Source organism: Petaurus breviceps, unplaced genomic scaffold (genome assembly GCF_028583685.1).
Source record: "Petaurus breviceps papuanus isolate PSGF00001 unplaced genomic scaffold, PetGlider_PUasm1.0 90779, whole genome shotgun sequence".
In the NCBI taxonomy this organism is placed as follows: domain Eukaryota; kingdom Metazoa; phylum Chordata; class Mammalia; order Diprotodontia; family Petauridae; genus Petaurus; species Petaurus breviceps.
The window spans coordinates 7,289,927-7,308,484 of NW_027187344.1; the positions used below are offsets into that span (position 1 = coordinate 7,289,927).

The 18,558-nt window shown below is 38.3% G+C and overlaps 1 protein-coding gene across 1 annotated transcript in view; it reads right to left on the reverse strand.

The window, feature by feature from the left end:
- NUP214 (nucleoporin 214) overlaps positions 1-18,558 on the reverse strand; it is a 101,526-nt gene that overhangs the window by 52,788 nt on the left and 30,180 nt on the right. The window contains exons 18-22 of the mRNA XM_069069339.1: positions 13,576-13,679; positions 12,848-13,030; positions 7,631-7,716; positions 7,447-7,530; positions 684-947 (exon numbers count right to left, since the gene is read on the reverse strand). Of these exons, the coding sequence (XP_068925440.1) occupies positions 684-947; positions 7,447-7,530; positions 7,631-7,716; positions 12,848-13,030; positions 13,576-13,679 (721 nt within the window). The remainder of the gene's footprint in view (positions 1-683; positions 948-7,446; positions 7,531-7,630; positions 7,717-12,847; positions 13,031-13,575; positions 13,680-18,558) is intronic.

Genomic DNA, 18,558 nt, shown 5'->3' on the forward strand with positions numbered 1-18,558 from the left:
TGTCAGCTGCCCCACGGACTTTAGTGTGCATGTCCCTTTTAACCCATGTGAGCCTAATGATAAGACCACTTCTATCAGAAGTCACCTGTAAGGATACTCCTACCTGCAGCTGACAGTTTTGTTATAGAGGACAGAATGGTCCCTTTAGTAGGATAAAAATATTAAAATGAAAATATACACCTCTTGCTCCTTAGAGAGCAAGTAGCATGTCCATAGGCTACAACTGAGACATCCTAACACATGAGAAATGTGCCTACTTTCTTTTTCTGAATGTTGACTATGCTATTTACTTCATTGGTTAAAAAGTCCTTAGGGTTAGCTGACACTAGATAGAGGGTGAAGCAACAGGCAATGCAGCATCACGGAAAGAGTAGCAGGTGCAAAGTTTCACTCTGTCATTTACTGGTTGTGTAACACTGAGTGATGTACTGTATTGCCCGGAGCTTCAGTCTCATCGACTTTAAAATAGGGACAATCAATCCTGCCTTACCTACCTCCCAGTGTTGTTGAAAGAGATAAAGTATGTAAAAGGGGACACAAATGGAAGGTATAGTATTATTAGTCCAAGGAATTTGGGAATAGTAAATCAGCAGGAGTACGGTGTGACTAAAAATCTCTCTATATGATGACATGACATCAAAGGCTTAATGCGAGAAAAATAAGTTTGATCGTTGTTTACTTACTTAAACCTCCTACCAGACTAGAAGAAGAGCTGAGTGGCTGATGAGTTTTTGTGAACGGAGGAGCCTGAGGCAAGAGGGTGGGCTGGACAGAAGATGTGCGAACCACCGAGGCATGTCGAGGGACTTGGACTAACACATCTTCATCTCTGTATAGAATCTGAGCATCATCATTCTCCGGAGACTGGGAAATGGAAGATGTGGAGCTCACTTCATCCAAATCTTCATAATATTTCTGAGATAGGAAGGCCGATCGGGAGAGACTGGCTTAAAAAAAAAAAAAGCCAAAACAAGTGACAATTTTAGGTAATTAAAGCAGGGCAAAAGGAATCTCCACTGATAAGAGTGAAAAATCTGATTCTGGAGTCAAAAGACTGGGGTTAAAAATTTGTTTCTCCTACTTAGAATGTTTGACATTGGCTCTCTGAGCCTCACTTTCCCCATCTTTATAGCAGAGGATTGGGGTGAAGCAGGGAATCATTAGTCTCCAGTTCTAGAGTACATGAACTACGTGTAAAACATTTCAATGACTATTTCAAGTGGCAGCAGCTGTCGTTGTCATTCGTAAATTAGGCCAATTTTAGGTCTTAGCTCTGCTATGAAAGCCCCCAGTTGTGGGGGAGAAGTGCGTTCTGACTGCCAAATAAACAAGAGAAAGTGAGAGAGTGAGTGTTGGTTGGTCTAACAGCCTACAAACAAGAGGAAACTTTCAGAGGAAAGTTTTCACATGTAGAGCAGTAGTATATTAGCCGGAAAAGGAACAGATCAGTTTCCCTGGTATGTGGAGAAGCTCAGAGAAGATGTTTCTGTAAGTTGGCAAGGCTGCTTCTTAAGAACAGCACCACGCAGAGATAGGGATCAGTGTCCTGAGCCCTGATTGTCTCAAACAGTTTATAGATAAACTTGAACTCACACAAAAAAACTTCTATGGAAATGGACTCTTTGAATCAGAGAAATGAATGAAAATCACTAACCTCAAGCTCTTACTCTCCTTGAAGATGCTCCCCAACCCTGCCAATCTGCAAAGCAGGTACTAAACAACCCTGGCCCTCTCTGGAGGCTACATCACTTGAACAATCAAGTTCAAACCCAGTGAGTGACACCTAGTAGAGCTATACAGAGAAGCTGAATAGGGAGAGAGGTTAACTACAGATTTCTTTTTCATACATTTGTTTAGTATTCACTGATGAGCTTTTGCCTCACAGGAACACCACTCTGCAGCATCTCATTTGGGCTGGCATGTGTACAGATAGCACCACAGCTAAGCACTAGGTTGAAGGGACAGGGTGTGAATGTTCACAGAGATCAAGAGAAGTGGCAGAATCTTCGGCTGGAGATTTGTTACCTGAGAGAGGCTCAGCAAAGGACCTAGTCTACAACGCTGCCAGCCAACATTCCTAAAGCCAAGGGAAGCAGTAGCAACACCAGCTAATAACCTTAACTCATGACCTTCCACAAGTTTCAGCAGACCAAGGGCCACCAAGACTGATTGTCCAGAATGACAGAGGTCTATTCCTCAACTAGTCTCCTCCATTTCTGAGGCTACTCCTCCATCACTAGGAGGAGACAGGGACATCCGAAAAGGCAGCAGCATCTGTTTCTGCTGCAGAAACAATGGTGACTGCTTCATGGAGACTATGGTCGTGCTCCCCTCTGCTGCCACCATTGCCAATGCTGCAGACAGTTTCCTGACACTTGGATGGACAAAGGACCTCATGCAATGACTATCTAACTAAGTTCATCTGCTATGAAACATATAAAAAGATCAAGCATCATAGTATTATAACTGTGAACCAAATCATGCAAGAAAATGGACTTTTCTCAGAATCTGCCAGACTTTTGGAGGGCAGCTGCATTTACACACTGAAGCAGAAGCTGACTCTGGATAAAGTTCTTTCTTAATACAACAAAGAATACACACTTCGAATTGACTATCAACTCCATGGGGAAGATACCTTTAAGGATATGTCATGCTTCTTTGTTTAACATAACTAGAACATTCAACTTCTGACAGCTACTAGATGTGTGACCTCGGACAAAGCTGAACCTCCTTGAGGCTTGGTTGCCTCATCAGTAAAATGAAGGGGTTGGGCCAGACGGCTTCTGAGGTCCCTTTGGGTTCTAGATCTATGCTCATATAAACAGCCCTTAATGAAAGACTTCTTAAATAAAAAACTGAATGATACTTAGATGAATCTCTAATATCATCTTATGGGTACTCCCTCCAAAGCTTCAGATCACAGCTTACGACAGGCTTCTCATCCTGTGTACCTCTTGTCCATGTCACAGGATCAGTGATCTAGAGACTACTGCATCTTAGAGGCCATCCATTCCAACCCCCTAATTTTATAAATGAGGAAACTTAGACTGAGGCAACTTAAGTGACTTGTCCATGGTCACAGAGACAGTAAGCATTGAAAAGAGGATCTGAACCCAGGTCCTCTGGTTCTAGAGCCAGGGCACTTTTTCATTTCACCACTTGAGGTCTATGCAATATGCTGACATTCTGCTACATCTCTTAACATTGTGTCAATTACAAGGGAACAAGGAAATTATCTACAAGGTATCCCTTGCTTTCATTACACAAACGATCCATCTCCTTTTCTAGCTGGAAATCTCTTGGATATCAATTCTTTATATTGTGCTTCTCGTCAAAAATCCTTTTTGGTAACAAGCAATAGCCTATTCATGTCCAACATGAGCCCGTCCATTTCTTTTAGTGACCTACTATTTAAATTTTTCATAAATTGAGGTATTCTATGGATCAAAGCCTTGAAGTATCACTGTAATAATACTAGTGTTAAAAAGCTGGTTTTCGTTTCAGAGAGAAGTTTGGACTCATTAAAACTATTATGTAATTTCCCAAAGGTCTAGTCCTCTCTTCTCTTTCTGTCTAATTCTGGAGTCAGTTCATTGTATATACACAATGACTGCCTAAGAGATATGTACTGATGGACCAGACTATAATATACAATTGTATGAAGCTACATATTACAGTCGGAAAAATAGACACCCTTCATCCACTTGATTTCCTGTGTGGATAATTAGGCTGAGCTCATTTGAGTAATTATGGCTCTCAACAGACTGTGAGAAGGGGGGACTTTTTTTTAAACTTTATATCCCCAGCATTTTGAACAATGCCTGGCAGGTGCCTAAATAAACATTTGCTGACTGTCACGCATTATGGAGGCTCAGTGTGTTCTAGGGCTTAATGCCATGAACACACTAGCTTTCCAACAAGGAATATTTGGAAGTGCCCACCATCTATAGGGAATCCCTCTCTCAATCTGTACTCTGACCAAGACAGTCTCCATGACAGCAGTAGACTACTTTAGCAAGTATATGTCTTTCTATTTTATTCTTTATATTAAGAGGGTAAATAATCTACTGTTTCATTTTTAAAGGAATCTTGTATGATATACACATGGGAGGTGCCTCCATTATCAGACTGTGAGCTATCTGATGGCAGGGACTGCCTTTGATGCTTTTGTGTCCCTGATGCTTATAGTACAGTGCCTGGTACATGGTAGACACTTAATGTTTGATAGATTGAGGACAGCCTTTAGGGCAGTGTTTTGCTCTATTAAAGAAAATTATTTTTTATTGTCAAGGAATATTAAATACAATGGAGTCTTGTATTCTCTATCACTTTCAGTCAACTGTGTAACAGTAAGGCTACAGTCTTCCATAAAACACAATTTTATCAAAGTCTGTTCCTTGCCATACCTCCATCAAGGATGTAGCCAACATTTGTGTAGATTATTCCTATAAGATTTTGTAGAGATGGGAAAGCAGGAAAATGGGTTAATAATTACTACTGTTTTTTCAAGTGACTTTTTTTCTGGTAATAAGGTCTATGGCGTTTTTTGTAAATGTTAATACTGTTTATTTAGTTTGGAAAACATTTTAGCATTCTAAACATACAAAAAAAATCAACAAAATGTTCCAAGTATTAGGTACAGAACATCAACTTTCATTGCTGCACTGTCCCTTCAGCTTTTTAAAAAGTATCCATTTTAAAATGACAGCATTTAAGGTCTTTGGTCTTTTCCAAGTACTTAATATCTTCCTTTCTTTAACATATCTTGGGAACTGATCCCTCAACACCAGTAAAATTAGTTGCCTTGAGCACAAATTCTTCTGTGTATATTTGGCCTAATCTGGCTGTTTTTCCTGTTTTCTTTAATGCCATTTCTACTTCCTTATGTAACACAATAAAGGGTTATGATATTTGAGTCAAAAAGTGGTAGCTTCATAGTCAATGATGAAGAAAAAAGTGTACCATTATTATTAAAGATCTTTTCTATTTTTTTCACCTTTTCTGCTTTTTTTCAAGATGATTTGAATTAAATGCATTAAACTTTCTATAAACTTCTTGTTTCTTATATTTTTTTGTTTTATTAGGGATATACTGTTTACTTTCCATCCTTCTCCTCCATGATAATTTGCAAAGGAGTTTATATTCTAAACTGGTATTGCTATTCACTAAACTGGTATTGCTATTCACTAACATATCTCCATCTGCTAAGGAGATCAAGTCTGGCTGGCTAAGGCAGTTTCTAGGTTCTTTAGGTCTCCCTCTTATGAAGACTAATTTTTCATGGCTGATTTTCTTAGGAATTAGTGATAATCTATCTAAGTTGATGTAGATATCTTTTATCCACTATTCCATATCAGTAGAATGTTTAAATAGATTAGAGCTACCTCAATTGCAGGTGAATGTCACATTTTACTATTTCTTCTAATTTGGTAATTAATTCTGATCTTTCCTTTAGCATATCACTGACTGATTTCAAAATCATACCCATGCTGATAACCAGTTTATTTCCCATTTGTCAGAATGTAGTCTATTTCATTTTTGGAGCAGTTATTCGGTGTTTGTCATGTCCAACACCTTCTGACTCTCTTCCTGTATAAGTTCCAGGTAAGAGGAGACTAGTCTTTAAGTTTTTGACCTCTCATTTTTTACTCCTGAACTATGTTTTGTAATACATTTTTAACATTCTTTCTCTATGTGCACTTCTGCAATAAAGTCACAGAGTATTAAACTCTATTGATTTAATGTTGAATGTTTTGTCCATCTCCTCATTCTTTACAAATGATGCTGCTTATGCACAGGTTCCAACTATCTTTAAAGTGCCCTTTTTTTTTTTGCAAATGCTTATCCTAAATATTGCAATTAGAAATGACCAAATGTCCCATGAAATATTTCATGTTGTCTGTGGATGGACAATAAAGCCAATTCTACTAACTCTTTCATTTGTCTTTCAGATGTGAACCATCCTTTCTTTCAGTTGTGATTTCCTTTTGTCTTCTAGTTTCAATATGTGGAGACTGTCAAGATTGACAAAATTCAATTCATCTAGTAGTACATCCCCTCAGTCCTTGGATAAGGATCCAATACCATTTAGAATACCAATAACTAAGATGATGTTTAAAGACAGTCCAAAGTAGGGATTCTGAACTTGAGATCTGTGAAGTTGTTTTTAAAAAAGATTCTGATAGAGGGGCGGCCAGGTGGCTCAGCGAGTAAGAGCACCGGCTCCAGTGTCGGGATGACCTGGATCAAATCCAGGCTCAGATACTCAGCACCACACCCAGAAATAACTGGCCGTGTAACCTTGAGCAAGTTACTTAACCCCAATTGCTTAAAAAAAAAAATTAAAAAAAAAAAGATTCTGATAACTGCATTTCAATATGACTGGTTTCTTTGTAATCCTATATATTTTATGCATTTAAAAATATATGGAGAAGGGTCCACAGGTATTACCAGACTATCAAATGATCCATGATACACAGAAGGCTGAGCACCTGGCTTTAAGTATTTGATTCTTAGCACCCCCTGCTGTCTTTTTCAATACTGCCATACTGCTACAAAAATGGAACAGGACTGCACATGAATGAAGGCTAGTTTATATTTTTCTTTCCATCACAGGCTGCTATATTACAATAGAATTCACAGCCATGTGGCCCAGACTACCAGTGATGGGCATCTGTCTCCTTATTTAGCTAGGTACTTACACATGGAAAGCAGTATGCTACTAGGGTAGTATTAAATGCCAGTTCTTACTAAAACTACAAATGGATATTTAACACTTATATGATAATTGAAATAGTTATGCTCAAAATAATATGCTTCAAAAAACAAGGAAATCTCAAGGCATACTTTTTTTATGGATAGTAATTACACGGTTATTGAGCTGGATTACTACTGAAAAAAAAATTTAACCCAGCACGCAAAATCAAATTTAAAAAATCAAAACTAACTTCTCTTTAGTTTTCTTCAATTATTGAATAACACTTGAAAGAATAAACAGGAGTTCTGACTAGAAGCAAGATTGTCAAAGGTATGGTAGATTTTAATTTCAGATCTGGAATGAAGTTGTTTTTGTATATAGAAAGCAAAGTGGAAATGTTAAACTATCCAGATAACTCAAAGGCAGGGAAAAGTTTTTATTCAATTATCTGAATTTTTAAGGTAAATATTTCTTCACACTGAATGCTCAGTGGCTATCATTTAGCATATGTAAACTTTGTTCCTTACTCTGTCTCAGACTGAGACAAAGTAAAGTTCTGTGCTCTAGACCCTCCCTCCCCCCACAACAGATTCCTGACACAAACATTTTCTTTCTAGTCAAAACATTCTCCCCATTCCTTACACAAAGAAATTCAAAGGACATTCATTAAGGTCTCAGTTTAAGGTCCTACTCTAAATCTATCCTATTTTGCAGCTCTGACCTTCTGATTTATAAAAAGTTTTGTCTACCTGGTGCAGTGGATCTTATTGGTGGGGTCTTCCTTTTGGCCAAAAAATTCCTCAGCTGTGCCTGTTTCACAGGGGACAGTTTAGCTGCAAAAAATCATATTAACTTGTAAATGCTCAAGAGTTGGTTAAAAAATATATTCAGAACATAAAATAGAAGAAAAAGTTGAAAGAGGAATTATCTTACCTGGAATTTTGGGTAGTGGTTTGGTGTGAGATTCAATGGTCGTTTTCATTAAAGCATTGCGCAGGCTTTCAAGGTCACTGTCAAAGCTGAAAAAAGGCGGAAGATCATACAGAATCATATCATGCACTGAAAACCCAATTCAGCTTTTAGAAGGCACCCAATCTGTGTCAGATACTGGGGATATAAAAACAAAAACAGTTATCTTCCCTCAAAAAATTTATGAAGAGATGGATGTTACAACATGTGTAAAGAAAAGTAAATCCAAGATTCACACAAAATATCAAGTAACTGGGTTGGAGAAGAAAAGCCTAACTAGGAAGAGAATCAGAAAAGGCCTCATGTAGGAGGTGGTAGTTGAGCTAAATCTTGAAAAGACCTAGGAGTACTCAGAAATGGAGGTGAGGAGCAAGAATGTTCCAGGCACCGCCGGAGACAGGCTTTTCAAAGGCAGCTGGGAAATACAATGTGTATGGGGCACAGCAAAAGGTCAAATGGCCTGGAACTCAAAGCGCATGAGGGAAAATAAGGAGTAATCACCCAGAAAGAGGCTGCAGCCTGAATGTGAAGGGCTTTTAGTGCCAAATAAATGTGTTTAAATTTTACCCTAGAGGTAACAGAAAGTCACACTAACCCTGCTTGAGCCAAGGAGTTTATCTTCCCTTTAATAAATTGAATGTGATATAAAGGGAACCAAAAGTGTAGAATTATCACAAACCACTGGCCCAGCCACCTGCAACAGTGAAGCTAGAGAGGTGGGGCAGCAGATGCACCATGAGCTCTCCCTCCTCCACCCCGAGTTTCTCCAAACAGATCTAGAAAACACACCAGACCTAACAATGATAGGAAAATGCAAGGAAAGAAAAGCATTTTTTTCCAGCCCAGGTTGGCATAGGGAGACAGAGAGGTCTGCACAAAATGGCAGTGTGGGATATGGGCTAGCAGCATGTGGCAAAGCATTCTAGCTCAGAAAGAGACTATGCAATATGGCAAAAAGAGGGCCTAAATCCAGCAGAGAGAACCCTAAACTTATGTAGGGTACAGAAGAGGGGTCAGCTGGTAGCTTTCACTCACTACCCACTTCTGGGCCATATATCAAGGATGGACTAAGGAGACTTGCACCTAGGGATGGCATTCCAGGTTGAGAGGCGGTCACTGGCCCTTTGCTACATACTGAGCAAGAAGTAAATTTAGAAGCAAATGGTAGCTGCATGGTTCTGACCCAAGAGGAGAGCACAGTCTCAGTTCTAGTTTCGTACCAGTCTGAAGCCTACATAAGAATAATCATGGCACATATCCTAGCCCAAAGGGAAGCCTACTGCTCTGTCACTGAGCCAACAGAGCTTTCTAGCTAGATGTTTATGGCTGAATCCAGCAGCAGTCTACTGGAATTTCGACTGGAGCAGGTTCATTGCTCAGATGCAAAACCCAGGCTAGGAAATTGTACAACTGAGGCTGCTAGGGCAGCAATCAGACTTTGCTCTGGATCAGAATACTGAAAGCACTGAAAACACAACACTCAATATCCCAAGAAGGAACCAGCAGGACTAGCAAAGACATTCCTTCCAGAAGGATGAAAAGCCCAGCCCTAAGCTAGAAGAGTCATCAAACAAAAAAGAATCTCACCACAAAAAGCTATTATGGATTAGAATTCCTGGGAAAGAGTTTAAAATTGTTTTTCTAAATTAGAGTGTTAGATGACAAAAAAAAGAAATGGAAAGGTAACTTTTTTTTTAAATAAAGCAATTGGGGTTAAGTAACTTGCTCAAGGTTTTACATGGCCAGTTATTTTGTGTGGGTGCTAAGTATCTGAGGCCGGAACCGATCCCAAGTCTCCCGACTCCAAAGCCGGTGCTCTTACTCACTGCACCACCTGGCCGCCCCTGGAAAGATAATCTTAACAGTTTGGCACAAGAGGTACAAAACCTTACCTAAGCAACAAACTACCTGACAAAACAGAAGCTAATGACGCCATTAGACAACAAGAAACATTAAAACAAAATTTAAAGACTGAAAAAAATAGAAGATAATGTAAGGTATCTCATAGCAAAAAACAACCAACCAACCAACCCCAAAACAACCCCCTCCCCACCAAGTCTAACTCAGAAAACAGATCAAGGAGAATTTAAGAATCATTGGAATACCCGAAAGCCATGATGAGGCCCCCGCCAAAAAAAGAGCCTAGACATTACATTTCATGAAATCTTAAGAAAATTGCCCAGATCTCTTAGAACTAGAGGGCAAAGTAGAAAAACAAAGAATCTACCAGTCATTCCTCCTGAAAGAATCCCCCAAATGAAAATTGAGGAGAATTATAGCTAAAATCCAGAGCTTCCACATTAATGAAAAAAAAAATACTGCAATAGCCAGAAAGAAAGAATTCAAGTACTCAGGAACCACAGCCAAGATTACATAGGATTTAGAGGCCAACATTATAAAGAAGTCAAGAGCTTAAAATATAATATTCCAGAAGACAAAGGATATAGGGTTATAATCCAGAATAAATTATCCAGCATAACAGATGGGGGAAAAATGGATCTTTAATGAAAGAGAGGAAACCTGACCATTCCTGATGAAAAAAACCTGAGCTACATAGAAAATGTGAGTGAAAATAAGGACTCACGTAAACATGAAAAGTAAAGTATGAAACATGAAAAGTAAACATGAAAAAAAAGTATATATGAATGAACTAAACAAAGATAAACTGCTTATGAGAGATCATACCTAAATCCCCAAAGAACCCTACCAACATGTGGGTTCACAGAGGGAGTCTAATTAGACAGAAGGCCTGGGAGTGGTTATATGAGACCTCCTGATATTAAAAAAGAATGGAAAGGAATGGAGAGAGGGAAAGAGAGTAAGGTTAGGGGAAATTGGCTCACTTCAACAGGTTATAAGAAGTAGATATAAACAAAGAGGAAAGTATAGGAAGAAAGGCTGATACTCACTCATCTGAGACTTTGCTCTGGATCAGAACACTGAAAGCACTGAAAACACAACACTCAATATCCCAAGAAGGAACCAGCAGGACTAGCAAAGACATTCCTTCCAGAAGGGCGAAAAGCCCAAAGCCCAACCCCAAGCTAGAAGAATCATCAAACAAAAAAGAATCTCATCATAAAAGGCTATTATTATGGTAACCAGGGCACTCAAAACACAAAGAAGAGAATGACTTCAAGACATCTACAAGTAAAGCTGAAAGGAAATGTGGCTTAGACACAAATTCAATTAGAATTCCTGGGAATTCACTTATCTGAACTAGTCAAAGGAGAGAAGAATACATACACACACTTGGGTAAAGAAATACATTTTAGGGGTGGCTAGATGGCACAGTGAATAGAGCACCAGCCCTGGAGTCTGGAGGACTTGAGTTCAAATCCGACCTCAAACACTTAAGACTTACTTAGCTGTGTAACCTTGGGCTAGTCACTTAACCCCAATTGCCCTGCCTTCCCCACTAAAAAAAAAAATAATAAAAGGAGGGAAAGGGAAGAAAGGAAGACTAGAAGAGAGGTTAGATAAAAGGAGGATTTAGCTCTGTGCAAAACAAAGATGTCCAAAAAATATTTATAACTCTTTTTGCAGTGACAAAGAACAGAAAATTGAGGGAGTGCCTATCAATTAAGGAATGGTTAAACAAGTCATGGTACAGAAATATGGTGGTTTAAGAGAAACCTGGGAAGACTATTGTGGACTAATGTAAAGTAAGCAAAACCACAACAATTTATAAAAATGACAACAATATTGTAAAGACAAATAACTTTGAAAAACTTCAGAACTCTGATCAGCATAATGATCAACCATGATCCCAGAGGATTCATAATGAAACTTACTATCAATGTCTTGATAAAAGGTAAGATAAGGATTCAGAGCACAGAATGAAACATTTCTTTGTTGAATAAAGGAATTTGTTTTGCTTGACTATTCACATCTGTAATAAGAGGTTTACTTTTCTTCTTATTTGGGAGCTGGTGGTGGGAGGTAAAGATGGTAGATTTTTGTTAAATGAAAAAAATTTTAAATAAAGAGCAATTTATTATATTAAAAAGCAAACAAACAGGGAAACAGACAAAATTCTAAGTTAGTGGTTTCCAATCCTTGGGGGGGCTGTGTGTGAGTGTGAGTGTGCGTGCCTGTATAGAGGGGGTTTGCATAGTTCGAGAGCCCCAAGAATCCATATTCATAAGAAATTCTACAAATACACAAAACCATTATTTGTCATATGTAAATATTACTTTCTAAGTGTATAATAGATGGGGTAGCAAGGTGGTGCAGTGGATAGAGCACTGGATCTGGAATCAGGAAGACCTGAATTCAAATCTAAATCAGACATCTATTAGTTATGTGACCTTGAACAAGTTACTTAATCTCTATTTGCCTCAGTTTCCTCATCTGTAAAATGAGGATAATACTAACACCTACCTCAAGGTTGTCATGCAGGATCAAATGAGATAATAATTGTAAAGCGCTTAGCACAGTATCTGGCATATTTATGTACTATAGGAATGTTAGTTATTATTGTTAGCTATTAGACACTGGTATGATAAAATACAAATCAATTTAAAAGCATTACTGAATTCATAGCGTTTTTTTGTAATCACAATTTCATAATCAATAAATGGGATGAGGAAGGTAATCCACAATTTTTTTTGTAATTTAAAAGAAACTCACTGGAAAAGGTTCAGAACCACTATTTCAGCTAAGAATGGTATACTGAATGAATTCATCTATCACATAAAAAACCTCCACTAAATTCTTTAAATCAGGTTCAAAAAAGAATTGAAAGGTGCTATCTGGGGGGCTCAGATGCTATTACCATAAAGCAAGATATCAGCCCACTGCATAATCATGTTTATTTAAAATACAGAGTAAATGGGGCGGCCAGGTGGCTCAGCGAGTAAGAGCACCGGTCCCAGAGTCAGGATGACCTGGGATCAAATCTGGGCTCAGACACTTAGCACCCACCCAGAAACACCTGGCCGTGTAACCTTGAGCAAGTTACTTAACCTCAATTACTTAAAAAAATAAAATAAAATACAGAGTAATTATGGAACAAATGAATGCCATAAGAAGATATAGTCTGAAGCCTTTGATAAAATGCCTCCGGAGGAAGTACCCTCATCCTGTCAGCTATCTGTCTCATATAATCCTCATATAACACAATTCTGGAAAAGTCACCCCAAAGACCCATTCCACTCCACTCCCTGTTTACCCACATACCTTTGACTGCTGCTCTGAGAAGGGCTCTCATTGGGTATGCTCCACTGAGAAGTCTGGTTATAAAGTCGGAGCTGCTGTAAACTGTCCACTAGGTGATTCAACCTCTTCCTCTGCTGGTTGATTATTTCCCGGTTGTTGGCAAGAGTGTTAAATAGTGTCTCTCGCTCTGGAACAAGCAGGCGCCTGTTGACAGTAATAAGAAACCTTTAAAATTTTAGGGATGACTGGATTACTTTATGACAACCACATACCAAATGATTTCATATTGCATTGTATTTTCAAGCCTTCTTTCTCTCCCACTCCTCCTAACTGCTTCATGCGCCCCCAAACCAATTATCCTTGAATAGACTAGAGTTGGCTGAATGTCTCCCTAGATAACTGTGGGTCAGTTATCATTTCCCAGTTGAGTATTTCAGTGGAGCACTCTAAAGCCAAGGAAACATTTGGAGAGGGGATTAACAGAAGCGTCATCTAGATTATCTGAAAGATGTAATAGAGGACAGAGGAGCCATCACTAAGGGGAATAAAGAGATTTGTCGGGGTGGCCAGGTGGCTCAGCGAGTAAGAGCACTGGCTCCAGTGTCAGGATGACCTAGAGATCGAATCCTGGGCTCAGATACTCAGCACCACACCCAGAAATAACTGGCTGTGTAACCTTGAGCAAGTTACTTAACCCCGATTGCTTAAAAAAAAATTAAAAAGAGATTTGTCATCCTATCAACACGCACTTTTGTTTCTTCTTCTCTTCCAGATGTCTGTCCCACTCCAGGTCTAGAACATCATTCACATCTTGGACAGCAAACTTAACATACTGATGAAGACGCCGAATTTCCTACCAAGAAAAAAATTCTTAAAACAAAGACAGATGACTCATTTTTCAGCTTGAGCAATAGCTCAAATTAAAGGCAATTTTCAAAAGGAACAGTAAAATACCTATAATGTTTCCAAAACACAAGAGTCTGAATGTGTTGTACAAAGAAAAATCCCAGAATCTCAGGAGGGCTCAGAAGGTCTCTAGCCCAACCCATACCTGAACAAAAATCTCCTCAATAACCTAACAAGTAGTCATTTAGCCTTCATTTGAAAACCTCAGAGTATCCACTTCCTCCTGCGTAAGCCCATTCTATTTGTGGATAGTTATTATTGTTGAACAGCTTTCCCTTACAATAAACTAAAATCTCCCTTTTTGCAACTTCTACTCACTGCCTCTATTCTGTCATCTGAGATCAGGCAGAGCAAGTCTATTCACATGGAAGGAACAATACATAATGTGTATTAATTCAATTTAACTCAAAAATAATGAGCATCCATGCAAAGCATTATGCTGATGCTAAAGATACAAAAACAAAAACAAAAGTTCTGCCCCAATCCAAAGAGCTAACACTCTACTAGGGGATACACAATGTTTACAGACAAAGAAAGACAGAGGCAGAAAGCATAGAGGATCTTTTGACTATTCATACAAAATCTTATAACTAATATAAAAAATAATTCTAGCAAAACTTTTCATTTGACATTTGGGAATGGGATGGCACAAAAGGAAGGGAAATAAAGTAAGTATCTGTCCCTGTACATCTAAGAAGAGACTCATGGCATTGGAAAGGAACTTAGCTGATAAAGGCCTTGAAAACATCTCTGAGGGGCGGCCAGGTAGCACAGCGAGTAAGAGCACCGGCTCCAGTGTTGAGAAGACCTGGAGATCGAATCCCAGGCTCAGACACTTAGCACCCACCCAGAAACACCTGGCCGTGTAACCTTGAGCAAGTTATTTAACCCCAATTGCTTAGGGGCAGCCAGGTGGCTCAGCGAGTAAGAGCACTGGCTCCGGTGTTGGGATGACCTGGATCAGGTCCCGGGCTCAGACACTCAGCACCACACCCAGAAATAACTGGCCGTTTAACCTTGAGAAAGTTGCTTAAACGCGATTGCTTTAAAAAAAAAAAAAAAGAAAACACCTCTGAGCTTTGCTCAAAGAACCTCAGTGAAGGGGACCTTCCCTGTCTGGAGGGGGCCCACAGCATCAAATCTAAATTTACTCTCTGCCTTTCTGTTCCATGATCCTCGTTCTGACCACAGAGGATAAGAACAAGTCTGATCTCTCATCAACATGACAATCCTTTTCTTTTTAACACCCTTGGGAAACTTGTCTTGACTTGAGAATTGTTTCTTTTAAAAATTAATACAGAAAGCTAAGGTTTCAATCTTCATATTGAAAATATTGAGTTATAACCATTCAGTGACCTAATATAATTAGCCACTAAACAGAAAACTCTTTGATGGCAGGGGCATTGTTCTTTCTTTCTATTGCAAGCATCTGTGAATTTTGCAGAGTGAGTAATAAATATTTGATGAATAAGGAGGTGATAGCACAATCTAAACAAGGTTCTATATCTAAGTTTGTTCTAACATACAACAGAAATTTGCAGATATAAATATTTAGAAGCAAAAGGAGAGCAGGTAGAAGCAAGTTAACAAGCAGGTTGCTGATGATGTTACTGATGATGGCCAGTTTCAAGAATAAAAAGACTCAGAAGACAAGAAAATGAAAAGCAGTCAGGCAGTATTTATGAAAGAGCTATTTTAGCTAGGGTTGGCCATATGAGATACATAAAGGACCATGATTTAAGAAGTGATGGGAAGACCTCTTGTCAAAAACACTCACATATGGTTTTCTGGCCCAAATGCCTGGCTGAATGGAGGCAGGCTACCGGGTTTCCCCTCACCTACTACAGGAACCTGGAAAGTCACATTAGATCAAATGATCCAGAAATCTAATAAGAAATGACAGCGAGTGATTTCTTCTTCCCCAGAACTGTACCAAACAACGATGACAACAACAACACACAGCCAGCAGCCCATGGGAAATAGCTAAGAAGGCTAGGCCACCACCGACAAGCAAGCCTATAGCCTCCCATAGTTATCAGAGACATGTGTAATCTGGGAGCACTGTATTGGACACAGCAAGAGTGGAAGGCTCCAAAAGAAAGCTCAGGGCATCTGGGTAGCAGAAGTAACCAATGTGGGCAAAGCGGAGAGCAGAGCAGCACAGCAGCGCATAGACTAGGACATCTAGGAATCAACACTGAATGACAGGCATTCTGAACCTCAAAGATCAGGTTCAAGGAGCCCCCTAACCCCAAGAGGAGAAAGTTAATGGATCCAGGGTAAGACAAATCAGATCTAATCACCACCACAAAAAGCCTTGAGTCTGGCCCTAGCACAAAGCCTCGAATCATGAACTAAAGCTGAAGAGGTAAGTAAATCAAACACCAACCTATAGGAAAAAAAAATATAGTGGATCTAGAGATGCTCAAAGATCTAGCATTAAAAGGAGAGAATAACTCTGTAACAACTACAATGACTCAAAGGGAAAAAAAATGGATTTTCCACATAGACCACATAAATACTAAGGATACTTAGAAGAAATTAAGCAAAAGATAATTTAAATGAAACAAAAATGGGAGGAAAGAAGGGGAAAGAGAATAAAATAGCTTATGAAATGGTACTCTACTCAAGAAAGTTTATTCTAACTAAACAGAAATCAATGACTCTTTAAGTCAGAAAGAAATATTAAAACAAAATCAAATGATAAAAAAAAATTTTAATGTAAGAGCTGATATAAAAAATAGCTAGTCTGACAAACAGGTCAAAAGGGGGGTAATTTAAGAATCAATAAACTCCCTGAAAATCATGCTTTAAAAAAAAAATCCTAGACATTATATTTAAAGAAATCATACGTGAAAACTAATCTATTAGAACTAGGGGGTAAAGACAGAAAAATCCACCAATCAGTTCCTCAACAAAAACCCCCAAAAGAAAAAGCTGTAGTAATGTACAGCTAAAATTCAGAATTCTCACATGAAAGAAAAAATTCTGCAAGGATACAGAAAAAAGCAGTTCATGTACCAAAGAGCCAGAGTCAGGATCACACAAGACTTAGTAGCTTCTACTACAAACAAGAGGGCTCTTAGAATACAATATTTCAAAATCAAAAGATACAGGCTTACAACCAAGAATAACATACCCTACAAAGCTGAGAGGAAAAAATGGACCTTTAAAGGTACAGAGGACTTGTAAGGGTTTCTGATGTAAAGGCCAAACACAAGAGGCAAGAGAAATCTAGAAAGGTAAATTTCTTTGAGCAAATAAAAGGATTTATAAGGATGATGTAGTACTAACATTCTAATAGGAGGAAAAGAAAAGTGTCCTTTTAGAGCCTTCAAAAGGTATTGAGGAAATTTAAGAAAAACAGAGGCCCTGGGGGAGGATCAGTTCTATTTTGAGTATTTTAAGTGAAAAAAGAGAAATGAGAATATAAGGAATATATAGTGTAGAAAAAAGGAAAAGGGAGTGGAACATGCTATTTCTTATAACTGGGGTAGGTGAAAAGAGTATAGGATAAATAAAGGTGAGCAAGCATCAGATGAACCTTACTTTTTTTTTTTTTAATTTTTAAATTTTTGCTTTTTTGGAGGGGGAAAAGCAGGGCAATTGGGGTTAAGTGACTTGCCAAAGGTCATACAGAAACTTTATTCTTATCTGAACCAAACAACAATGAGCTGAACAAACATACACAAACAAAATTTTAGTGTAGAACTACATCAGACTCAAGATGGAAAAAAACATGGATAGAAAGGGATTAAGATTAAAGAGGATAATACTGGGGGAGGGAATAGTTATAAGCAAAACAAATATTCTTATCTGAAGAGAGGAGTAAAATATTAAAAAAAAAAACTAGACTCTGAGGAGTTGCTTTAAATTGCCTCCAACACAAGTGGGGAATGGCTTAATAAATAACAGTATATTAATTTAATGTGATATGATTTTGCCATAAGAAATGACAAAAGAGACAACTGTAGAGAATCTTTGGAAGTGATGGAGAATGAAAGATAGCCGAACAGAAGAACAATTTTTACAAAGACAACAACACTAAAAAATATTTGTGAAAGACTTAAAAACTCTTATCAATGCAATGTCCAACCATGTTTCCATGTTTCAGAGGACCAATGATGAGGTATGTTACTCACCTGACAATGACAGAGAAGTGATGGACACAAAATACAGAAAGAGACAAACATTTTTGACATAGCTAGTATCTGAATTCATTTTGTTTATCTAGGCTTGTTTAGTACATAGGTTCTTTTTTCTTTCTTTCTAGTTTTAAAAATTGAGGTAAAAGGGGAGGTTAGTAATGATGATGGCCCCTCACAATTTTCAGAAGAAATCTGAGCTATCAATAGATTTAAAAATGCTCTAAGTAACCAGACAATTAGAAAATGCAAAATTTTTTAAAAACTCCAAGATATGATCTTACACTTATGAGATTGGTTAACATGACAGAAAAGGAAAATGACAAAATGCTGTAGGAGATATAGAAAAATAGGGACACTAATGCACTGTTGGTGGAGTTGTGAACTGTACTAACTATTCTGGAGAACAATCTGGAACTATGCCCAAAGTGCTAGAAAATTGTGTACAACCTCTGACCCAGCAAACACTACTACTAAGTCTATATCCCAAAGAGATCAAAGAAAAAGGAAAAAGACCTACTTGTATAAAAATATTTATAGCAGCTCTTTCTGTGGTGGCAAAGAATTGGAAATTAAGGGGATGATCATCAACTGAGAACGACTGAACAAGCTATGGCATATGATTGTGATGGAATACTGTTGTGTTAAAAGAAATGAGGGGGATGGTTCCTGGGAAGACCT